The following is a 24,375-nucleotide window of genomic DNA, read 5'->3' on the forward strand; positions in this document are numbered from 1 at the left end:
GCCACACACCGTCAGGTGGCTTACGGAGTATGGATGTAGATGTAGATGTAGATGAACACGCTGGCCCTATAAATTCATGGTGTACCAGGACCGGAAACCCTGTGAAAGTCTGGAGGAGAGTAGCCCCGCAGGGTAGCTCCGACGCCGTTGCAGCTGCCACTAATCACACAGTAAGGAGAAGATAGAAGGTTACTCTATTGCTGCACTAGATATGCTGGAGCAGGCGTAAGATTCACTGTCTCAAAGTCTTGCCGTGTAAATGGGTTAGGCACGAACACCGAAGATCAGAGACCGAAGCTAGAGTCCGAGAAACAAATCGAAAATCATGCAAACGAGAAAAGACACACGAGAAAACGTCCACTGTGAGCGAAAAGTGAAGTGCTACAAACACCATGTCCTTGGCGCCAATTAAAGTATCTGCACTGGTAATCAAGAAAAGAAGGCCCAGAAACAGAATAAATCTCAAGTTTATTGAGGCGCAGCTAACGTAACAGTCTGTAGGTATGGTCAGTTCGCAATCAGTAATCAAACAAAACAAAATCTTCTGCAGGTAACACTGAACAGTTGCTGTGGCAGATGACTGGTGATATCTCAGGTAACTAAACCCACTTCACAACTAAAGTCTTCACATGCATAGTGCCAGAATTAGAGCCCAGAAGGCACTGGCAAAGTCTCAGTCCAAACTTAAGTTCGATACAGCCAGTGACAAGAAAGAACTGGAATAGATATAATCCAAAGGCAGAAGCTTTGTTGGGGACGCTCAAATGTCTCGCTCTCTTGTGATTCCATTTGGCTAAAGTATTTTACACTAATAGTTTACTGTGTAAGCATATCTGCTAGGAAGCGCCACTTCTACAACTTGTTCAACAATCTTTATTTATTTACTATTAATATTTTGCGCTGTTGGTAGCACTGCTAAGTGTTAAGTTGTATTTTATATTCGTAGACAGTAAGAATTTCCTTTTCTGTTGTGGTAAGCAGTCTGAAGGCGTTATAGTGGATATGTCACAATTTTAAATCAATGCTATCACTGTTCGCTAATGTCAAAAAGTAAATGTAATTTTAACAGCAACTGAAATCAAAAGATTTGTTTCTTTCTGTTACTAGTAGTGGTGAAACTGTGACATGTTTGTGTGTTTGCCTTAGTGAAGTCTTTGTGGTCATATAGAAAAAAAAAAAAAAAAAAAAAAACAGAATGGAAGTTGAAACAGCGAAGACCTCGTTCATTGTCAAAACACACTTTAATGGGATATCATGTGCTCAGTTTCATTAAAATATATCAGAGGAAAGTGCAGCTCTTGGTAAATTATGAGGTGGGACAATAAAGTAGTGAAAAAAATTTTGCTTACCGTTTTAGACAAGTTTAGTGTTGTCTCCTTCAAAGTAGTTTCCTTCTGACTACACACTTTTTCCAGCGCTTCTGCCATTTATGGTAACATTTCTGGTACTCATCTTCTGTAATATCCTCCAAAACCCTCGTCACAGCTTTTTGGACATCTTGTGTTGTTTGAAAATGGTGTCCCTTGACCGTCGGTTTGACTCTTGGAAATAGAAAAAAGTCGCACGGAGCGATATGTGATGAATAAGGTGGCTGTGATAGGACTGAAATTTGTTTTGAGGTTAAAAATTGCTGTACTGACAGAGCAGTATGGGATGGCGCATTATCGTGATGCAGAATCCAATTATCAGAAATGTTAGCACGGACACGAAGAACTCTTTTACGAATTTAAGTTCTTCTGCAATCATTTTCACAGATAATCTTCGATCAGATCGTACGAGTTCACGCACCCTGGGCAAGTTGACATCAGTCCGTGAGGTTGATGGTCGTCCACTGCAGTCTTCATCTTCAACATTCGTTCTGCCTTCACTACACATTTTACGCCAACGAAAAACTTGAACTCTTGACATAACCTCCTCTCCAAAAGCCTTCTGAAGCTTACCGCAAGTTGTCGTCGCGTTTTCAACCAGTTTAACGCAAAAAGAAATGGCATACCGTTGCGCAATATTATGCGGTTCCATTTCCGTGCTGAGAGACACGAACACGTGTTAACTTATTACAGCACAACTCACGACTGAGCAGTTGCATCGATGTGCCACTTGGACTAGAAGCAGCTTATAGACCAATGTCAAAGACATTGTGCCTACGCAAGCCTGCTGGGTTGCATCTTGCAAAGAAAATCAGTCTCATTACTTTATTGTCGCACCTCATACATAAAGGTAAAATGTACAATGACAGTGCAGGAGCATAATTGTGAAAAGTCATTTGGGAGCATCTGAGTTTATAATGCAAAGATAAACTTCTGTTTCCGCTAAATTTTGTCAGTATGATTTGAGTACTGTTTTTTTCCTTAACTGTTCCAGGTCTAAATATTTATATTATAAAAATGAAATAGACACCCTAATCATGAACCATGAACTCTTTAGTAATACAAGTAAGTTTCCAGCTCTGGTCTGTGTAAAATTATGCACATTTGCAGCAGTAAACAGTATATAGGGCACATGTCTCTAAATGCCTCAGCAGAAGTCATCTTGATTATTGTTCTTGCCGAATGGCTAAATGGAAGGCAGAAACAATAAGGTAGGGGAGAGTTAGGATAACAGATCAGATCAACTGGTCCTTGCTTATAAATTCTAGTGGAAGTTACTTCCTGGGTCTTCCACCAGGTGTCTCAAGAAACTCCTCATATGAAGCAACTTAAGCTATTACAGACAGATGGAAAATAGCATGATTCAAACGGCTCTGAGCACTGTGGGACTTAACATCTGAGGTCATTAGTCCCCCAGAACATAGAACTACGTAAACATAACGAACCTAAGGACATCACACACATCCATGCCAGAGGCAGGATTATAACCTGCGACAGTAGCAGTCGCGCGGTTCCAGACTGAAGCGCCTAGAACCGCACGGCCACACCGGCCGGCCAAAACAGCATGCGATGGGTTTGAGTGGCTTTGTTTGATTCTAGATTTATTGTTATATCTGTTATATCAACAAGAGCATTGGCAAAGCCAAATACACCACAACAAAAGTAAGTATGTATTCTTTGTAGTAGACTGTTTCGTTTTTGATTAACCCTAGTTAAACAATTGTCTTAGTGACTTAGAAAAAAAAGTGTGGTTGGATTAACTGGGCACCATGGCAGTTAGGTAATGTGGGTTGATACAGCTAACCCCAATATAATTATTTACTTTTGTAATTTACAGATGTTTTTAATTTCAAAAACATATTACATCACACAAATTGTACAGATTGTGATAACGTGTGCTTTAGAACCATTATAGTTGAATTATGAGTTTTTACTATCAGATGCCACATGTAAAACACGAAAGACAAAGCAAAGAAAATCCTAAACTTCTTATGAATGCCAGTCATGAAATCCACATGTCACTAAGGGCAATAACATTTGTTTTAATTTTACTAACGATACCACCACACTGCAGTCGTAAGCTATAACGTTTGGATGCTTCCGTTTATGGGTTCTTCAAATCCTATTGCAACAAAGCTTCTGACAGGTGCCTACTATATAATTCTGGTCAAACACGTCGTATCTGTGACATAGTGGGCTTGAGTGAGTGAAGCATTTCCATCAGCTTTCGCTTTAATAGCAGCGAAGGTTTCAAGGCCACAGGAATAATACCTTTCAATGATAAAACATTTGGTGAAGCACATTTTCTGTGCTCATATGTGACAGACCGACCTTTTGAGGTGACAGACCGGCCTTTGGGGCCATATGACAATGAAAGAGTTTGGGGAAGTTGTAATGTCCCTAGTACAAGCCGAGATCCACCTAGTACAAGCCCAGATCCAGCCCCTCCACCATCTACAGCGTCTGCTACTGATCCAGTCCTTCAGCTCCTGGTAACCTCCATCTTCCTTGTCCTCATGAACCAGAACCACAAGCAGAATTATTAGTGCCACATGAAGCGTTGCTTTCATTCCTGCTGTTTGGTGCCAGGAAAAAAGATAGTCATGGCCGGAAGAAAGGAGAATCTCTTATTCCTACAAGTTCACCTTGAAGGCCTTCCTGGAAGAAGATGTATCTGTCAGAGAATCAAAAAAAGGAAAAAAAGAAATCCACCCCACAAGAACCAGATTCGTCGTCAGTTGAAAGTGCGCACTTGATATTAGAAGAATAGACAGTTCGTGCAACGAAGACATTGAAGACGATTAGGATTTTTCAGAACTTAAAGCCCGTGACTACATTATTGCAAAAGTGCGTGGAGTAAAAAGAGACTTAGGTTGCATCTTCCAACAGATTTTTCATAATCGATGAAAACATTTTTGTTGCTACTGCTGATATTACGAAACTTCCGCATCCGCTTAAAGACTCATGTCAAAGGTTTTAGGACATGATTCAATGTTGATTTGTATGAAGAAAGTCTTCTTTAAGACTGTTCTTAATTAAAATTTCGATCAGTTATATTTTATGAATCAACAATTAACGATTGAACGTTGTTGCAGTACACCATCACAATGTTTTGAAGTTAAAATTTAATTTATTCAATACATTTCCACAGATTTTACTAGATGGACCAGTTAACCTTACTAGCTTGGAGCCGCGCGGGGTAGCCGTTCGGTCAAGGCCGTCCTGTCACGGTTCGTGCGGCTCCTCCTGTCGGAGGTTCGAGTCCTCCCTCGGGCATGGGTGTGTGTGTTGTCCTTAGCGTAAGTTAGTTTAAGTTAGATCAAGTAGTGCGTAATCCTAGGGACCGATGACCTCAGCTGTTTGGTCCCATAGTCCTTATCACAAATTTCCAATTTTTTACTAGCTGGGACCAGCTAACCTTACCAGTTAGGTTAGGTGGCCTTTTTGCGAGTAAGTTAATTAGTTCAGATTTCACAAAAATTAAATTTAATACAAACTTCTCGAACACCTCATTCTAAAAATGAACATTTAACCCAGACTATAAAAGTTAATGAAGTTACTCTAAAGGTAGAAAAATTCAAGTTAGTGTGGATGAGTAGGGAAAACGAACCCGTAATGTTCGGATACAGCATTAGCAGTGCCCTGCTTGACAGTCACGTTGTTTAAATGTCTGAGCGTTAACCCTACCAGCTTGGACCAGTTAACCTGATGGTTTGCAAAGCGATATGAAGTGAAACGAACTGTGGTAGGAAAGACGACTGGTCGACTTCGGTTTATTGGGGGAATTTTAGGAGAGTGTGGTTCATCTGTAAAGGAGACAACATGTAGGACTCCAGTGCGACCTGTTCTTGAGTACTGCTCGACTGTTTTCGATCTGTATCTAGTCTGATTGAGTAAGGCATCGAAACAATTCTGAGGCGGGCTGCTAGATTTGATACTGGTAGGTTCGAACGTCACGCAAGTAGTGCCCGCCCATCTAGCCGCGCGATCTAACGCCCTGCTTCCCGAGTGGGAAGGCGTGCCAGTCCCCAGCACGAGTCCGCCAAGAGGATTAGTGTCGGGGGGGGGGGGGGGGGGGGGGGGTCCACTGGGGCCCGGGCCCGGGCCCGAATAGCAAGGGTTCGGTGTGGGGCGGCGGTGGGGTGGGTGGACTGCTGTGGCCTGTTGTGGGGTTGTGAACCACTGTGGGCTGCGGCTGGACGAAGTCTCTCCGTCGTTTGTAAGTCCCTGGTTTAATACACAATACACACACAATACATGCAAGTATTACAGAGATGCTTCGGGAACTCAAATCGGTATCCGTAGAAGGAAGACGACATTCTTTTCGAGAAACGCTATTAAGAAATTTCAGAGAACTGGCATTTGAAGCTGACTGCAGAACCATCCTACTGCCACCAATATACATTTCACGTAAGGACCACAAATATAAGGTACTAGCCGGCCGTGGTGGCCGAGCGGCTCTAGGCGCTTCAGTCCGGAACTGCACGACCGCTACGGTCGCAGGTTCGAATCCTGCCTCGGGCTTGGATGTGTGTGACGTCCTTAGGTTAGTTAGGTTTAAGTAGTTCTAAGTTCTAGAGGACTGATGAGCTCAGATGTTAAGTCCCATAGCGCTCACAGCCATGTAAGGTACGAGAAATTAGGACTCGCACAAAGGCACGTAGATAATCATTCTTCCATTTTTTCTATTTTCCAGTGGAACAGGAAAGTAAATGACTCTCCAAGATTGGCTTTTAAAGAAACTCGAAATTTAGCGCAGACTTCAATGCAACATGCTTATAATAGTTTACACAACGAAACTTTATTTCGAAACCTGGCAGAAAATCCAAAGAGATTCTGGTCGTATGTAAAGTGTGCCAGCGGAAAGACGAAGTCAATGTCTTCTCTGCGCGATAGCAATGGAAATAGAATCGACGACAGTGCTACGAATACAGGGTTACTGAACACAGCCTTTTGAAAGTCCTTCACCAAGGAAGACGAATAAATAATCCAGAATTCGAACCAAGAACAGCTGCCAACATGAGTAACTTATAATTAGATATCCTCGGAGTAGTGAAAGAATTTAAATCACTTAATAAAAGCAAGTTTTCTGGTACAGACTGTATACCAATTTGGTTCCTTTCTGAATACGCTTATGCAATAGCTCCATATTTAACAATCATATAGAAACTCTTGCTCGAAGCGAGATTCGTACCGAAGAGCTGGAAAGCTCCACAGGTCACGCGAATATGCAAGAAAGGCAATAGAAGTAATCCACTAAATTACAGGCCTGTATCATTAACGTCGATGTGCAGCAGGATTTTGGAACATAAATTGTGTCTGAACATTGTGAATTACCTCGAACAAAACGGTATATTGACACACAGTCAACACCGTTTTAGTAAACGTCGTTCTTGGGAGACACAACTAGCTCTTTACATATACGAAGTGTTGAGTCCGATTGACAAAGGATTTGAAATTGATTCCGTATTTCTAGATGTCCAAAAGGCTTTTGACACTGTACCACACTTGTAGTGAAACTGCGTGCTTATGGAATATTTTCTCAGTAATGCGACTGGATTCCTTTTCTGTCAGAGAGGTCACTGTTCGCAATAGTGATTTCTGGCGTTCTCCAAGGTCCACATAGCAAAGCAATATTTCCTCGTACCCTTCTAACATCCTTCATTTAAATCAATAATACTCGTAACAACTTTACCACTCTGGAAGTACTTATTTAAATCTGTGAAATTTGGTAAAATATAGGCCAGAAATAAATAAAATAATTTTAAAAAATCGTCATTGAGCGATCGGTGAATTTCTTCTTCCATAACCAGCCTCTCCTCTAGGTATTTAGAATCAAAATAGAGACGCAAAGCTTTACACTGTTCTAAAATTCTCACTACAACGTTCCGCAAAGATAACCGTCTTGTCTGTGATGGATGCAAGAATTTATGAATTTTGATATTTAAAAACTTTTGAAATTCACGTAGATACCCCTGTCTCTTAGCACTAGCTTTGAAATTGTTATGAATGTCCCAAGCTACGTTTTCACAACGTCTGGGAAGACGTTTACAAACCTGGATGGCCATACATGTCAGAAGAGTGACATATACATTTGAGAATAATTAGTTCAGGACATTTTTCAGTTACCCGAGTAGTAACAGAATTTTTTGACCCCATCATAGAATTACAACCATGAGAAGCAAATCTTATAATACTGTTTTAAGAAACATTATAGTCAGATAATGAAAGCGTTAGATTAGAACAAATGTTTTTACTAGTTGCAACTTCACCCTGCTTAAAAATTTCAGAAAGATTCCAAAATTTACTTTCAATTTTATTTGTGTTTCTATCAAAATATCTAATCACGACACATGACGTTTTCAAAATGGTTCAAATGGCTCTAAGCACTGTGGCACTATGGGACTTAAAAAAAACATCTGAGGTCATCAGTCCCCTAGACTTAGAACTACTTAAACCTAACTAACCTAAGGACATTTCACACATCCATGCCCGAGGCAGGATTCGAACCTGCGACCGCGGCAGCATCGTGATTCCAGACTGAAGCGCCTAGAACAGCTCGGTCACAACGGCCTAACGGCCAGCCACAACGTTTTAACAGATCCTTCATCTGTTGGCTCATCAGTAAGAACACTGAATTTTGTATGTCTCAGTTTTTCTGCACGTTCATTCTTTACGATCTGGGAATATTTAGCGCGACGCAAATGTACAGCGTCGGAGCTTTTAGACTCAAGAAAATTGGAAATTTGTAGTAAGGTCTTATGGGACCTGAGCTTACACAATACTTAATCTAACTTAAACTAACTTACGCTAGGGACAACACACACACCCATGCCCGTGGGAGGACTCGAACCTCTGACGGAGGGAGCCGCACGGACCGTGAGAAGGAGCCCCAGACCGCGCCAATGCCCCGCGCGCCTAAACTCAGGGAAGCAACAACCAATGCTGCCAGTTTAACTTCAGCAATGTGAGCCTGACCATTTAATGATGCATCAGCTGTAGCTAATTTCACAAATGTACTCAAAACTGTCTGGCTTTTACTCGATACCATATTCACTTGTTTGACATACTTTCACTTTTAGAACGTTTTATAACACGCCCCATTTCAGCACAAAAGTGATGTTACAGATTCCACATCTAGCCCTTTCATAGTTCGACTAATAACGTTTAAATTCAGCATTAGTTTCCCACACTTTTCTATATTTTCATTTTCACGTCTTACACTTAACTGTCGGGAGCTCGTGGTCGTGCGGTAGCGTTCTCGTTTCTCGCGCCCCGGTTCCCGGGTTCGATTCCCGGCGGGTTCAGGGATTTTATGTGCCTCATGATGACTGGGTGTTGTGCGTTGTCCTTAGGTTAGTTAGGTTTAAGTAGCTCTAAGTTCTAGGGGACTGACGACCATAGATGTTAAGTCCCATAGTGCTCAGAGCCAACCACATTTAACTGGCTCGGGAAAGTCCTATCTTTCCAATGTTAAAATAGCGCTCATAAATTACATATTTTCTCAGAAATCATTTGAGCTAGGAAGTTGAAATTTTAACAGGTTATTTATTGGAGTATTGGCTGAAACTTAACACAGGTGTCTTTAAAATTTGAGTTCAGTTGTTCGAGATTAATTTTTTTAATTGTAATGAAAATTCACTACGTTTTTGTGCCATTTTTTATTTATAAATTCAACAGTATGAAGGTTTTTAGAAAAAGGCTCTGTTAAGTTACGCAGAAGGGTCTGTGTAACATTTTCCTGAAAATTTGAAGCAAATTGGTTTGGTAAATTCTGAGAAAACAAAACAGTAAATAAACATGACACACACGACAGCCGAGCGAGCAGTATATATCGAACTATCACAGGTTAGCCACAACATTTACTTTGTAACATTTATTTTCTCTCACATCACTTAAATGTACGTGATGAGCGTGTAGATTCATGAGTACAACATTTGGCAGCAGTCTGACAGTGCCACAGTGGGTCACGCCTTTACAGAACATATTTCAAAAATATTTTAAAAATAGTTGTAGTCTTCTGAGCTGAATAAATCGTGTATCAATTAAAAGGGAAAAGTGCCGGCCGCTGTGGCCGAGAGGCTTCAGTCCGGAATCGCGCTGCTGCTACGGTCGCAGGTTCGAATACTACTTTGGGCATGACTGTGTGTGATGTCCTTAGGTTAGTTAGGGTTAAGTAGTTCTAAGTCTAGGGGACTGATGACCTCAGATGTTAAGTCCCATAGTGTTTAGAGCCATGTGAACCATTTGAAAGGGGAAGGTCTGTAGATTTTTAAAATCTGAAAATGTAAAAATTGAACATGTCATGGTTTTGAACCTTTCCGGATCCCTTAAGCACGTCCGCTGTTGAGTTTTTGGCGTACGAGGTCCACCATCATTTTCTTCTGTTTCCACTGACACAATTCTGCACTACTTAACACCATATTAATACCTCACTGTCCTCATCTGAGCCAACAAGTTAACCGTACTAATTTTCACTTATATTTGATCACAGTAGAGGATGTAAAGCAGTGAATACAATGAATTCTCCAGCGGACACATCTCGGGTAATAACCTAAGTTGACTTGTGCAGCCGCAGCGTAATTAAATTGGGGAATCCCACGGCTTGACAGGCTGGCATGTAGGCTGCTCAGAATCGCATTTGTGCAATAAATTGTCAAAAATTAAATAAACCATAAAAAATAAGCTAATGAAAAAGATGAAATACAGTATTAACAATAATAAGTGTTTCACATGATCGTACAGTAGACGTGTGATTCACAGAGTGGATCGTATGTTCGTTCAAATGGTTCAAATGGCTCTAAGCACTATGGGACTTAACATCTGAGGTCATCAGTCCGCTAGACTTAGAGATACTTAAACCTAACTAACCTAAGGACATCACACACATCCATGCCCGAGGCAGGATTCGAACCTGTGACCTCAGCAGCAGCGTGATTCTGGACTGAAGCGCCTAGAACCGCTCGGCCACAGAGGCCGGCCGTATGTTAGTGCACCGTCATTATGGCACATATACGATCCATATTGTACAGTTGGCAATGCTGGTCTGAAACGCTAAGTGCTTGCCCAATGCAACAACAATCACAACACCCGAAGTTATTGTCACTGGGCAAAGATTACTCGGAATTGCTGGCCACAGCTAAACCAGCGGTAGCTGCCGTCACATAGTACATAATTTGCGATTAAGTTAACCGAGGAACTTATGAGAAATGTCACAAAGAAAAACAAATATATCGACTTGGAAGGAGATAGGATCCTCACAAGAAAAAGCCGTGGGCCATAGTGTCCGCCCGGCAGATTAATGATGAGGATCGGCGTGCCGATCAGCCTGGATGCGGTTTTTAGGCAGTTCTCACAGCCGACCAGGTAGATACAGGGTTGATACCCAAGTCTCGCTTCACAAACATTACAAAACTTTCGCTCACTTCCACATGAATAATACTGCACACGTACAATGGGGGGCTAATGGGGTGTGGACAGGAAGGCCATCTGGCCACCCCTTAAACCAAACATGCCAAATCCGTGAATAACCACACCAACCCTGCATCGATGCGGGATAAATGTATAAGAAAAAGAATGCAGCGCTGGTATGTGTGCAATACGTTGTAAGCAGCTACTCATAAAACAACATACACGTTTCACATAGACACCATTACATAACAGGAATCCAACCATTCGATGAGATGACACCACAGTTACTGTAAGTACCCCATGTAGATACTCATGAGAACGTCTAGCTGGGGAATTCAACTTTTCAAAACACAAGAATTGCAATACAGAAAACCAACAGTTTTACGCAAATTACATCACGTGCAACCACTACAAATTATTAATTCCATTTGCAGATTATTAGAACTTAAGAGGTGTGATCCATACCTCGATTATCAGCTGCCTGTTCAGCGTTTAGGTACCCGTACGCAGATGGCACAGTGACAAGACACTGAGCAGCAGCCAAGGGTAGAGGCTCCCATCTTTTCTGAGACCGTCAACCCTGAGTGTAGTCACACATCAGCTAGTACGCCCACCCACCTTCCTTCCCACATCTTCATCAACATTAGCGCCTAACTATAGAACAACAAAATTAGCCAGGCGCGAGTAGGACTCCCACACTGAGCAAAACTTACACTGAAGTGATAAAACTCATGTGATATCTCCTAATATCGTGTCGGACCTGTGTTTGACCGGCGTAGTGTATCATATCGATGTGGCATGGACTCAAGTCGTTGGAAGTCTCCTGCAGAAACGCCGGGTCATGCTGGCTCTGTAGCCATCAATAATCGCGGAAATGTTGCCGAATTTCTGCACGAACTGACCTCCTGAATATGTCCCAAAAATGTTCGATGGAATTCATGTCGGGCGATATGGGTGTCCAAATCGTTCTCCCGAACTGCACAGAATGTTCTTCGAACTAATCATGAACAACTGTGGCCCGATGACATGGCGTGTTATCATCCATGAAAATTCCATCAATGTTTGGGAAAACCAAGTTCTTAAATGGCTGCAAATGGTCTCCAAGGAGCAGAACGTAACCATTTCTAGTCAATGATCTGTTCAGTTGGACCAAAGGCCCAGTAAATGACTGTAAACTCAGCCCATACCATTACGGAGCCACCACCAACTTGCACTGTGTCCATGGTCCATTGGTTTGTGGGGTCTGCGCCACACTCATACCCTACCATCAGCTCCTAGCAACTAAAATCGATTCTCGTCTGAGAAGGCCACAGTTTGCGTGTCATCTAGGGTCTAACCGATGTGACCACGAGGCCAGGAGAGACGGTGTAGACGATGTTGTGCTGTTAGCAAAGGCACTCGCGTTGGTCATCTGCTGTCTAGCCCATTAACGCCACATTTCTGCTCACTGTCCTAACGGATACTTTTGTCGCCCGTACCTCTTTGATTTCTCCGGTTATCTCTCGCCGTGTTGCTTGTTTGTTAGCACTGACAACTCAACGCAAACGCTGCTGTGCTTCGTCGTTAAGTTCATGGTGAGAAGTAATGTCTGAAATCTGGTACTCTCGCCTCATTCTTGACACTGTGGATCTAAAAGTACCGAAACGGAACGCCCCTTGCTTCTAGCTCCAACTACCATTCGCCGTTTTCACATGAATCACCTTAGTACAGATGACAGCTCCGTCAATGCTCTACCCTTTTATACCCTGTGTAAACGATACTACCGCCATCTGTATATGTGCATATCGCTATTCCACGGCTTTTATCACCTCAGTGTAATTATGTATATACAGGGTGGCGCACGAAATGTGTTACCATTTTGTTTTTGAATATAAAATTTATTGTCAATACAATCTGAAAGGAACATATACTACAATGAAGAGCCATCCATGTTCTAGCTTAGCACACTTCCTTCAAACGAACACTTTCGTAATTTCACTGCAAGCTTGAAGAATAAGTCTTCTGAGCTCCATTAAACCACGTGGACATTTCGGGAAAATTTTTTCCTTTAGGTACCCCTAAAGAAAAAAGTCATATGGATTGAGGTCTGGACTATTGGGGGGCCAATTTTGTCCGTCATTGACGAGACCTGGAAACCTGAGTGAAATGATCTGCATGTCGAAATGCTCGTGTAAAAACTCCAACACAGTGTTTGCAGTATGTGGCCGTGCTCCATCTTGCATGAACCACTGCGTGTTGAAGGGCAAGGCAGTAGCAAGAAACTGTGGAATGAAGCTGTTGCGAAGCATGCTCAAATAACGCTCGCTCTTCACAGTTTAGTCAAAGAAAAAGGGTCCAATAAGTCCGTGGCTGGAAATTGTTGCCCACGCTGTGATCCTCGGAGCATAATGTTGTCGTTCATGAAGCGCTTGTGGGTTCTCAGTGACCCAAAAGCGAACATTTTGCTTTTTAACCACACCGTCTAAATGAAAATGCGCCTCGTCTGAAAACCAAACGTTGTTGAGAGTTTCTTCCCTATCCTCCACCCACTGAGCAAACAGTAGTCTCTGCTGCTTGTGTTCTTCAGTGAGCTTCTGTGCACAGGTCATCTTGTATGGGTGCATATGGAGGTCACTTTTAAGAATGCGTTGAACGGAGCGTCTGGATATTCCCAGTTACAGTGCTGCCTTTTTACACGATTTCCCGGGACTTCTCTGTACAGCAACTCTTACCGCTTCATTATTCTCTGGAGAACAAACAGGCTTAGGCCGAGGTCGCTTCGCTTCTAATACTGTTCGTTCCTGTACAAATTTATCGTACAACCTGTGGATGGTCTTCTTGCAAGGGACCGATCGTGTGTTAAACTGTTGTTGAAAACGCCTCTGAGTCATAACAAGACTTTTCGTTTCATGAAAAAGTAACACAATTGATGATCGTTGCTGTGTCGTCAGTCTTCCATTGTCAGCCATTGCTGCTTACTAGTCCCCTAGCGGAAGTATCGTGAATTACATGTCATTTCGTAACTCATTTGTTTTTCCAAGCTCTGCTGGTACTGCTGTAGAGATCCCAGAGGGATATCTAATGTGCGTCGTAAATTGTGAAAGAAACAGTTGGTAACACATTTCGTGCGCCACCCTGTAGATAGTTTATCCATCCCGGGAATCGGGAATAACGAACGATGTTTGCCTGTTACCGTCATTGATAGCGGGAAGATATCGATCCCGGGAGTTCCACATCTTTGGATAATGTTTTAACTTTGGTTTTGGTGTCTATAACAAATAACAAAAGAAACATAAGAAATATTTTTGTGTGATCCAATTATAAAATGAACAGTTTCTTGATTTATTTACTTGCACTGTGAACACTTGTTTCTTGCCAAATTCCATGGTGCCAGGTCAACGGGAAGTACCCTATAGGTTTTAATGAGTGAGGCTGCGACTATCAAAATATGTGACATAAATGGTCCTATCTTTCGTTTACGTTGACTTAGAAGCTTCAATTTCGTACACTACCAAGGGACCATAAACATGACTATGTGACACAAAATTCAATTTGATATTCCCACCAGTTTATGAGGAAATGAGGTTTAAACAGTCAACATGCAGACAGACGGACAACTAAATGATCCATACGGATCCCGTTTTTATGGACTGATAAGGATAAGGAATCCTAAAAATTTCAATTTTTTAGAATACATTTAATTTTGAAAAACTAAAGATAAATAATATTTAATTCTTGATGGTGTTTCATTAAACCATGAACCAACAAGTTCATGAGGCAATTCTTATTACTTATATCTACCAACCTTTTTTGTAGAATGATGAAGAAATTCTCAGATGATGAAGAAATTGCGAGTGCCACCTACAACTTCTTTTCATAAAAAAGCTAACTACCCAAACTGAAGTTGCACATTGTTACAAAACATGCTTCCTTGGCATCTACCTACAGACACTTGTTTCACACACACACACACACACACACACACACACACACACACACACACACCCTGCATCCCCAACCCCAATTTACTATTAATGTAGTATGCAACACTTGATTACTGTTGCATTGTGCTTCAATTACTTCGTTTATGTGTTGCTGAATGAATACTGAAGCAATTTGTGGTCCATTTCGAGAACTGCCTATAACTCGGAGAAAGCATTTTCATTAGATATTTAAGTTTAATAGATGAACATGTCTCAGTTTTTCTGTCGTGGGTGCAGTGTACAAAATATGTATGTAGTCGATGGACTTTGTGAGGAAGATGATGTTCGTACATTCGTTTCAAACCACCAAAAGGTGTTATTAATTATTGATAGTATTTGAAAAAAAATAGTTATTATTGGGAAGTTATTTAATCGGCATTGCAGTCTTACAAAATATTGATGATGGTTATTGTCTTTCAAAAATAATTTAGTTCCATGGGCGAAGCACAGTCGAACCCTTGTGTTTTTACGCCTCAGATAATTAAAGGTTGAATACCCCTGGGTTGGGAACCACTTCACTGCAGTTTAAGTTTAATTCTAGGGTGACCTAATGTCACCACAGCAACTGCGAAAAATTAATTACCTGAAGTAACTACTTCTTACCCTTCAACATTACATGCACTTATACTATGAAGATAATGTCAAAGCATAGTTTGATAGGTACTATGAAAATACACACCGTTATGTAACATGACATAATAAATCTCACTGCACTAATTTCCAATGTGCAAAATGAAAATATGTAATCTTTAAGTAGAAAAGTTTTAAATTAATTACCTGTGGACATTAACACTATATTTATCATTTTATGGCTATCAATCCCAGACCACTAGTGCTAGTATTTAAAACTAAAGCAGAGCCTAGAACAACTCACCTTAAGAAATTTCACATATGAATTAGTTGTATTTAAAATGGTTCGGCCTTCCCAACTGGACAATAATTTCTTTTATACTTTATCCAGTGTGTCACGAACATTTTATGTCGTGGAACTTTCCATATCAGAAAAGACCTAGACGATAAAACAAGCAATAACTCCCTGTTCTATATCAGTACAATCATGACCTTACAAAACTTGCATAATGTTCTGTAAACAGGATGCTCTAAAATTCCTCTTACAAACGTCTAGAATCTATAGAGGGGAATGAGTAGGTACTATTTTGAACTGCAACCTACGTCCGGAATCTTAGCGTTTCCGTGCTACAACTATTTAAAAACATGTTGGTAACGCGACCACTTTTAGAAGTAACTCATTAGGCGTGAGTCAGTATGTTATTTGTTTTACAATTCCAGTCTTTAATAACCAAAGAAACAATAAGGAAAATTAATCTGTTTTCACAAACACTGTTGTTTAAAGTTAAACTTAAACCACATTTGTGTGTGGCCTCTTCATGGAAGGTACCCCTTGCTCGAAGCCGTTGCGTAATTGTGTCGAAAAGGGTACGTGGTGGTGTCGGACATTGTGGATAACGATTTCTATAAAGGCGATGAGCAGCTCTTCTATTACTGTGAGCTTCGCCATACAGAAGGGTCATATCGGCGCATTCTCCAAACATGTACTCAACCATATTGCTCTAACCTCACATACACATAAATGAGGCTTGAACCACGCCAGAGAGGTACGACAGACATGAGATGACATCAGCTGATCTGGCGTAAGCAACCCCCACCATGAATACCCTGTTGTATCCCTATCTAGCAAACATGTTTTCAAACGGCTGTCGCACGGAAACGCTTCCAGTTCAAACATTATTTACCCAGTCCATTCTATAAGTCCTAGAAGTTTGTGAGGGGTTCAGAGCACCCTGTGTGTCTAGACAGACTGAAACATTTACAAATTTCTACACAAGTTATCTGCTAAATAGCAAGAAACAGGAGCATTCCTTTTACGAGAACATTCAAGAAAACGTTTCTGGAATTCGTGGTTTATGTAGTTTAATATTTACTGCACTCGAACAGAGACGAAGTTGCTACATTAAAATCTCGTAAGATAATTCTAGTGCCATTCATTCAATAAAAATATCTCACATTTGTCACTCATAAATGAAATTATTGTTAAACAGAACACTCTCAGAATGAGAAAAGGATGTAAAATTGGGTTTCAATGATTACATATGCTTTCATACGATTGAAACCCGTACTGTCCTTTTCAAACACGAGAAGCGGAAAGAATGAAAGCTGATCTTTCTTTACAAAACTGAAAGGAACAATAAGTTACAGTATCATGTAATATAGAGTTGAGAAATCAGTGCCGCTTTCATCCAGCAGATTGTTGCAGCTTTGAATCCTCCAAAACAAGTCAAGCTCCAGCTACTAGATGTTTTCCAACTCGTAGCTCTCCCACCGTTTTAAATTTTTCCTTTGATTACCAGATCGTGGGGTGTGTCACAAGATGATGTTAAAACTTCTATGGTATTATTTCAGCTCAGGGGTAGATCCGCTTGAATGGAATGACATTGACAAATTAAGATAGAATTTCGTTACAACCTCCACAATATTTTTTAATTGTGGTCATTGTTGTGATCTTCAGTCCGAAGAATGGTTTGGTACAGTTCTCCACGCTAGTCTGTACTCTGCACACCAGCTGTGAACAACTACTGCAACCGACATCTATCTGAACTGGCTTAACTGCGTTGGATCCTGTAACTCGCTCTACAGTTTTATTCCCCACACTTCCTTCAGTACCAAAGTGACGATCTGCTGATGCCTCACGGTGTGTCCAATGACTGATCCCTTCTTTCAGTCGGACTGTGCTACAGTTTTTTTTTTTTTTGGTTCAGTACAGCATCTGCTCATTAGGTATTCCATCTTGCTATCTAACCTTGAGCAATTTTTGTAGCACTACACTTCAGAATCTTCTGTCCCCTTCTTGCCTGAACTGCTTAGCGTCTTTCATACGAGGCTGCACTTAAGATAAATAGCTTCAGAAAAGTCTTTCTAACACTTAATATCGTGTGATAATAAATTCCTCTTTCTCAGAAATATTTGTTTTGCTATTGCCGGCCTGCATTTGATATCCTCTGGAATCAAACTTCCATTTTTATTTCTTTTCCCTGAACTTTAATTCCGTCCAAAGTTTTCCTTGGTCTCATTTACTTTTTATCAAATGTACAGATTGAATAACGTCGGAGTAGGCCAAAACCCTGTTTCACTATTGTCTCAGCCACTGCCTCACTTTCATGTCCTTCATCTGTTGTAACTGCAGACTGGTTTCTGAACAAGTTGTAAGTAACGTTATGAAAGTAATAAATTCAAATTTGTTAATGAAAGTAGTAAGATACGCAATATCTAGTATACAGTCACATAGACAAAATCTTTGAATCGAGTATAGTAACAGAAATAGACAATGTGAGATATGAACGTTTGCTTAGTGTAGTTACATTAGAACTAGGCACATGTTTGGAAAGATATGTGTACAAACCCTCATGTATCCGTTCAGATTTAGATTTTGTATGGTTATCCTAAAACTTTTTTCCTGAATTCTACTATGGTTCCCTTGAAAAAATCTCCAGTTTTCTTGCTAAAATCGCTATCAACCCTTCTTTGTTGTACAAAACCAAATTTTTAATACTGTAGCAATTGTTAATAATTTAATAATTTACTTTCCAGTCATGTGTAAAGTTACTTTAGTACTTTTCTGAAGTAAACGCAACAGCAAAAAATATGAGCCAGTGCAGACAATACGGCATAAAAATCGGGCCATTTGCAAATAGCAGCATAACAACCGGGCCAGGGCATGACGTCAGAGAGACAAAGTGGGTCGTTGATTCAGTAAATGAGAGATATCCGACGATCCCTCTGTATTAAGCTATGCCGCATGTGCTAATGATTTCTTACTTTACGACACTGGTTATGGACCTGACTAAGTGTTCGAATTGCAGCGATAGCACCTCGATGCCAATAAATATGCGGCACAGAGACTATGAAACGTCTAAGAATGTGCTTATTGGACCTCACTATCTACCATTCAGTCTAATTAACAAGAATGGAAGACAAATTTTACCAACAAGTTCTTTATTTTGTAAAGCCGCTCATATTCGTCTTTGGAACTTGAAATGTCAACTTCGCACGTTTTTGAAAGAAGATTAAAGCCACAAAATTATCTTGTTCGAGTATATGGAGCCATGTATTCAGAGAGAACAGCCTCTTATCTGTTTCTCGTGGCGCAATGCATAGAACAGTGAAATAGTAACCTGAAATGCAGAGTTCGAAGCTACATGTTTCTATTTTTTCTATCTTTTGTGCGAACTCACTAGGAAGAAAAAGCAGCGATATTTCGGACAATGCTTACCAAAAACATTGTTAATCTGTGTTCATTTGTTACGTTTGTTACTAGCACTATTGTTCAAAGGGCTCTCCCGACTTCTTCCACAGCTCTGTGTCCCGTACCGTTGTCGCCATGATTGTCCATCACAAGACTGCAGCTCACCTCGCCATCGTCTTCCGCGTCTGCCCCGTCTCATTGTGCCTTTTTTAGACAGTTAATCTGTTAGTAATTTATTTGTAAATAATCGTAGACCCATGTGTACGATACGCAGTGTACCTTAATTTCAGTTCAAGACATAGCGGCCGGCCGTTGTCGCCGAGCGGTTCTAGGCGCCTCAGTCTGGGAACCGCGCTGCTGCTTCGGTCGCAGGTTCGAATCCTGCCTCGGCCATGGACGTGTGTGATGTCCTTAGGTTGGTTACGTTAAGTAGTTCTAAGCCTAGGGGACTGATTACCTCAGATGTTAAGTCTCATAGTGCCTAGAGCCATTTGAACCATTTTTTAAAGATATAGCGTCGTCATTGTACTAGATTGTACACATGGTAATGGAAAGTGAAATGCTAGTTCGGCCGATGTCGACGGATGAGGTTACCATTCCACTGTTCTAAACCTTATGCCACGACAAACAGGTAAAAGATTAGGCTCTTTGAACACATGACTCCATATGCTCGGACAAGATAATTTTGTGGCTTTAATTTCCTTTAAAAAAAGTGCGAAGTTGACATTTCAAGTTTCAAAGACGAATATGAGCGGCTGTAGACTTATTGGTAAAACTGGTCTTCCATTCTTGTTAGTTAGCCTGAGTGGTAGATAGTCAGCCCTTGTAAGCGCATTCTTAGACGTTTTATAGTCTCTGTGCCGCATATTTATTGGCATCCAGGTGCTGTCGCTGCAATTCGAACACTCAGTCAGGTCCATAATCAACGTCGTAAAGTAAGAAATCATTAGAACATGCGGCATGGGTGAATACAAAGTGAGCGTGGGATACCTCGCATTTAGGTGAATCAATGACCCGCTTCGTCCCTCTGACGTCACGCTCTGGCGCGGTTGTTTTGCTGCCACTGCCAAATGGTGTTCCATTTTTTTTCTGTTTCGTCTGCAGTGGCCCATATATTTTGCTGCTGAGTGTACCTATTCACATCCTTTTATCATGTTGCCAGGTTGCGTTCCGTGCTTAAGTGGAAGCAAACGACTGCCATTCTCTAAAATCTACATCTACATCTGCATATTTACTCTACAACGCCCCGTACGGTGCATAGCGGAGGGTATCTTATTGCCTTTTCTGTTCCACGTGCAAATGGAGCGACGGAAAAACAATTGTTGTATGCCATTGTACGAGCCTTGATTTCTTTTATCTTCGTACTCCTTGCACTAGATTTATGTTGGTGACAAAGGGATCATCTTGCAGTCTGCCACAAATGCTGGTTCTTTAAATTTTCTCAGTAGTATTTCACGAAAAGAACGTCCTCTTCCCACCAGGTCTTCTCATTTGAGTGCGCGTAGCGTTTCTGCAGCACTTACGAGCTTATCGGACCTACCGGTAACAACTCTAACAGCACGCCCTCGAATTGCTTCGATGTCTTCCTCTAATCTTGTGTGGATCCAAACAGTCTAGTAATACTCGAGAAGGGCCCCCGCGTAAGTGTTCTGTTTGCAGTCTCCTTTGTAGATGAACTACACTTTCCTAGAATTCTCCCAATAAAACGAAGTCTAACATTCACATTTCCTACAGGTGACCTTACATGCTCGTTCTATTTCATGTGGCTTTGGAACGTTACGTTTAGATTTTTAATCGACGTGACTTGTCGACCAGCACACTATTGGTATTGTATTCGAATATTATGTGATAGTTTTTCCCGCTAATCTGCATTAACTTACATTTTTCCACATTTAGAGCTAGTTGTCATCCGTCAAACCAAATACGAATTACATCCAAGTCAGCCTCCGGCCACTCAAATACGACACTGCCCCATAGACTACATTGTCACCAGCAAACAGTCAAAGATTGCTGCTGGTCCTATCCATCAGTTCGTTTATGTTCATAGAGATTGACAGCGGACCCCTCACGCTTCCCTTGGGCATTCCAGACGAGACATTTGTCTCTGATTACACTCACCATCAAGGACAACGTACAGATATGTATTATTTGAAAAGTCTTCGAGCTTCTCACATATGTGAGAACCTGTTCCGTAGTCTCGGGCCTTTGTTCATAGCCTGCAATGTGATACCGTATCAAATGCTTTCCGGAGATTTAGGAATACGGAATCTGCCCGTAGCCCTTCATCCATGGTTTGCAGGACACATACCGTCAGGTGGCTTGCGGAGTATGGATGTAGATGTAGATATCGTGCGAGAAAAGAGTAAGCTGATGTGATGTCCTTCGAATTTGAAATGCGTATTGCCTTTGAACGAGCATGGTTTCAGGTAGCCCGTTGTAATCCACACAGACTCGTTTAGCATGCTTAGTCGTCGTTCGGCCCGTCATGTCCTACATCTCAAGGACCTGATGAGATTGATCCTGACAGAGTCTTGTCATGGCTGTTTTAAGATCAGGCTGCGATCCAAGGAGAGGGTTTTAGGCATTTCGAGTGGACAAGAAGATAGATGATTAGAGAGCAATGCACATCAACGTTCTTGCCGTCCACTTTCTCTATTACTCCCATCTGCTTATTCATATCTTTCGTTACTTGAAACTTCCTGGCAGATTAAAACTGTGTGCGAGACCGAGACTCGAACTCGGGACCTTTGCCTTTCGTGGGCAAGTGCTCTACCAACTGAGCCACCCAAGCACGACTCACGACCCGTCCTCACAGTTTTACTTCTGTCAGTACCTCGTCCGCTACCTTCCAAACTTTACAGAAGCTCTCCTGCTTGGGTAGCTCAGTTGGTAGAGCACTTGCCCGCGAAAGGCAAAGGTCCCGAGTTCGAGTCTCGGTCCGGCACACAGTTTTAATCTGCCAGGAAGTTTCATATCAGTGCACACTCCGCTGCAGAGTGAAAATTTTATTCTGGCTTTAATTACTTATCTGACATGTAGTTAAATAACGTGCGTGAACCAAATATATCAGTGAAAAACCATTCCAGAAACAAGTCGAAAGCGTTTACAATTTAGTGGTAACCGCAGTTCAAAGATTTGTATTTGCAAAAGTTGTTATTGAGTTCGCAAAACTTGTTGCGTTTCACTGTGTAAAAGCTTGTGTTCTTTTGGCAGCGTGTGGAGAACGGGGGTCAGCCGATGGCAGTCAACAGCTGGAAGATGACGATGACGACGACGACGATGATCAGTGGGAAGATGTGTCCAGCGAGGAGTACGTATATGCGTATATGCTACTTAACCACGACTCGTAGTGCGTAAGAGGAGTGGGAGCAAAGTTCTCGGCAGTAGATATATACAGCTTACATTTCGTTAGTAATTTGTGTTGCTGTTACGGTGATACAAGTCAGTCAGTAAGGTAAGTTAAGCGAGAGTTTGATTTGAAGAATTCCTTGTGTAGGTTTTTAACGTGGTCACGTTGTCTGAGCTTCCCAGCCGTCATGAAACTGTAGTTTTTTGTGGTTTATCGACAAATGAGATCCTTTCAAAGCCAAAGGTTTCTAAGGCAGCAGCAGCTGAATGAGCGAACAGTGTACCGAACACGTAATATTGACTGAGAGTAAATTGTAAAAGACGAAAGTAATGAGGAGGAGAAGAAATAAAATTATCGATAAACCTAATATCAAAACCAGAGACCACTTAGTTGATAAAGTGAAGGAATTCGGGTACTTTAGAAGGAGCTTAACTCCTGACAGACGAAGCCATGAGTTTACAAAAAGCATACTAGCATGAAAAAACAAGTTTTCCTCTCTAAAAGAAGTATACTAGTCTCTAAAATAGACCTCTCAGTCTCAGGAAGAAGTTTCAGGGAATGTATGTCTGGAGCGCTGCGTAGCATGGAAGGGAATCGTAGTCTGTTGGGAAACTGGAAACGAAGGTAATTGAAGCACCTGAGATGTGACGAGGAAAGGACTACACTGAAACAAGACTGGATAGATTTTCATTACAGTTTTATCGTATATAAAATAGATTCTTGCTTTTTATTGCATTCGCAAAGAGTAAAACAATTAACAAAAGAATACTCTCCAAGCCTTTTCAATCAAATATATGCGAGAAGGGCAGGGTTAGACAAAGGGAAAGAAATAATATTGCATCGAGACGCATGAAAGTTGTATCGCAAAGGGACAATTGAGTGGTCTGAAGCACGAAGTTTTGGAACAGTCACTCTATTCACAAGATTTTTAATATATCTATTTTTTCATGGCTATGAAACTTTTTTAATCAAATGAAGATGTTGTGGAAACTGTTGCATAGTTATCAGAACGCAGAGACGGAATGCATTCACTGGAATTACTTTGGACAGAGTTCTTTAATTCCAAAGGGAACTCATGTTTCACAGGCTCCACCTACCCTTGGAATCATTTCCGCTGTCTCAAAATCATCGCAGCAAAAGATGAAGCGATGCTCTTAGTAGACCGCTGCACAAATGTTTGGAAGAACGTTCTATCAACCTAATATAAGCCTTCCCCCGTTTTCCTGTCACAGTTCAGACGTACGCCAGTATAGCTACTTTATTATAAGCTCGTCCATTGTTCTCTCATCGTATTTCGACCCACAGATATGTCTGTAATCATCTCAATGCCGAAGCGGCCTTGTACTCTTAACACCCTTAATCTCGTCTTTTCACTAAATGCACTCTTAAGTCTGTGTCCTTCGCTCTCTGGACATCAGAAGAAAATATTTCATATGTTGGCTGGTAATGAGTGTGCTATGAACACAAATGAATAACAGCCCGATGAGTAGAATGACAGTGACGTGTAACATCATTACGGTGCACAAAAAATAACATAAAACTACTTCCATCAACTAACAAATGTCACGCTTCTGCATCTTAAGATGAATGCAGCACGTTAAGTTCATCCTTATTTCGGTTGACCCACAAGATTATCGCTAAGAAATACTGCTTTAGCGGTTTTGAACATCTGTTGTTGTTGTAGTTTTCTGTTCGAAGAGTAGTTTCACGCAGCTCTTGAGCCTGTGCAAACCTCTTCATATCTGCATAACTACTGCAACCTACATCTATTTGAGCATCCTTTAGTCTCCCTCTACAGGTTTCACCCCTCACACTTAACTCCATTATCAAACTGGCGATTCCTTAATGCCTCTGAGTGCGTCCTATCAGCTCTTCCCTTCTTTTAGTATTGTTGCGTCGTAACTTTCTTTATTCCTCAATTCGATTCAGTACGTCCTGATTAGTTACTCGATGTACCTATCTAAGCTTCGGCATTCTTCTGTAGCACCACATTTCTAAAGCTTCTCCTCTTTTCTGGACTGCTTG

The 24,375-nt window shown here is 41.3% G+C and overlaps 1 protein-coding gene across 1 annotated transcript in view; it reads left to right on the forward strand.

Moving 5' to 3' along the window:
* LOC126365860 (uncharacterized) overlaps positions 1-24,375 on the forward strand; it is a 226,585-nt gene that overhangs the window by 126,031 nt on the left and 76,179 nt on the right. Inside the window, exon 6 of the mRNA XM_050008526.1 lies at positions 22,215-22,311. Coding sequence (XP_049864483.1) covers positions 22,215-22,311 — 97 coding nt within the window. The remainder of the gene's footprint in view (positions 1-22,214; positions 22,312-24,375) is intronic.

This window comes from Schistocerca gregaria, chromosome 4 (genome assembly GCF_023897955.1).
Source record: "Schistocerca gregaria isolate iqSchGreg1 chromosome 4, iqSchGreg1.2, whole genome shotgun sequence".
In the NCBI taxonomy this organism is placed as follows: Eukaryota; Metazoa; Arthropoda; class Insecta; order Orthoptera; family Acrididae; genus Schistocerca; species Schistocerca gregaria.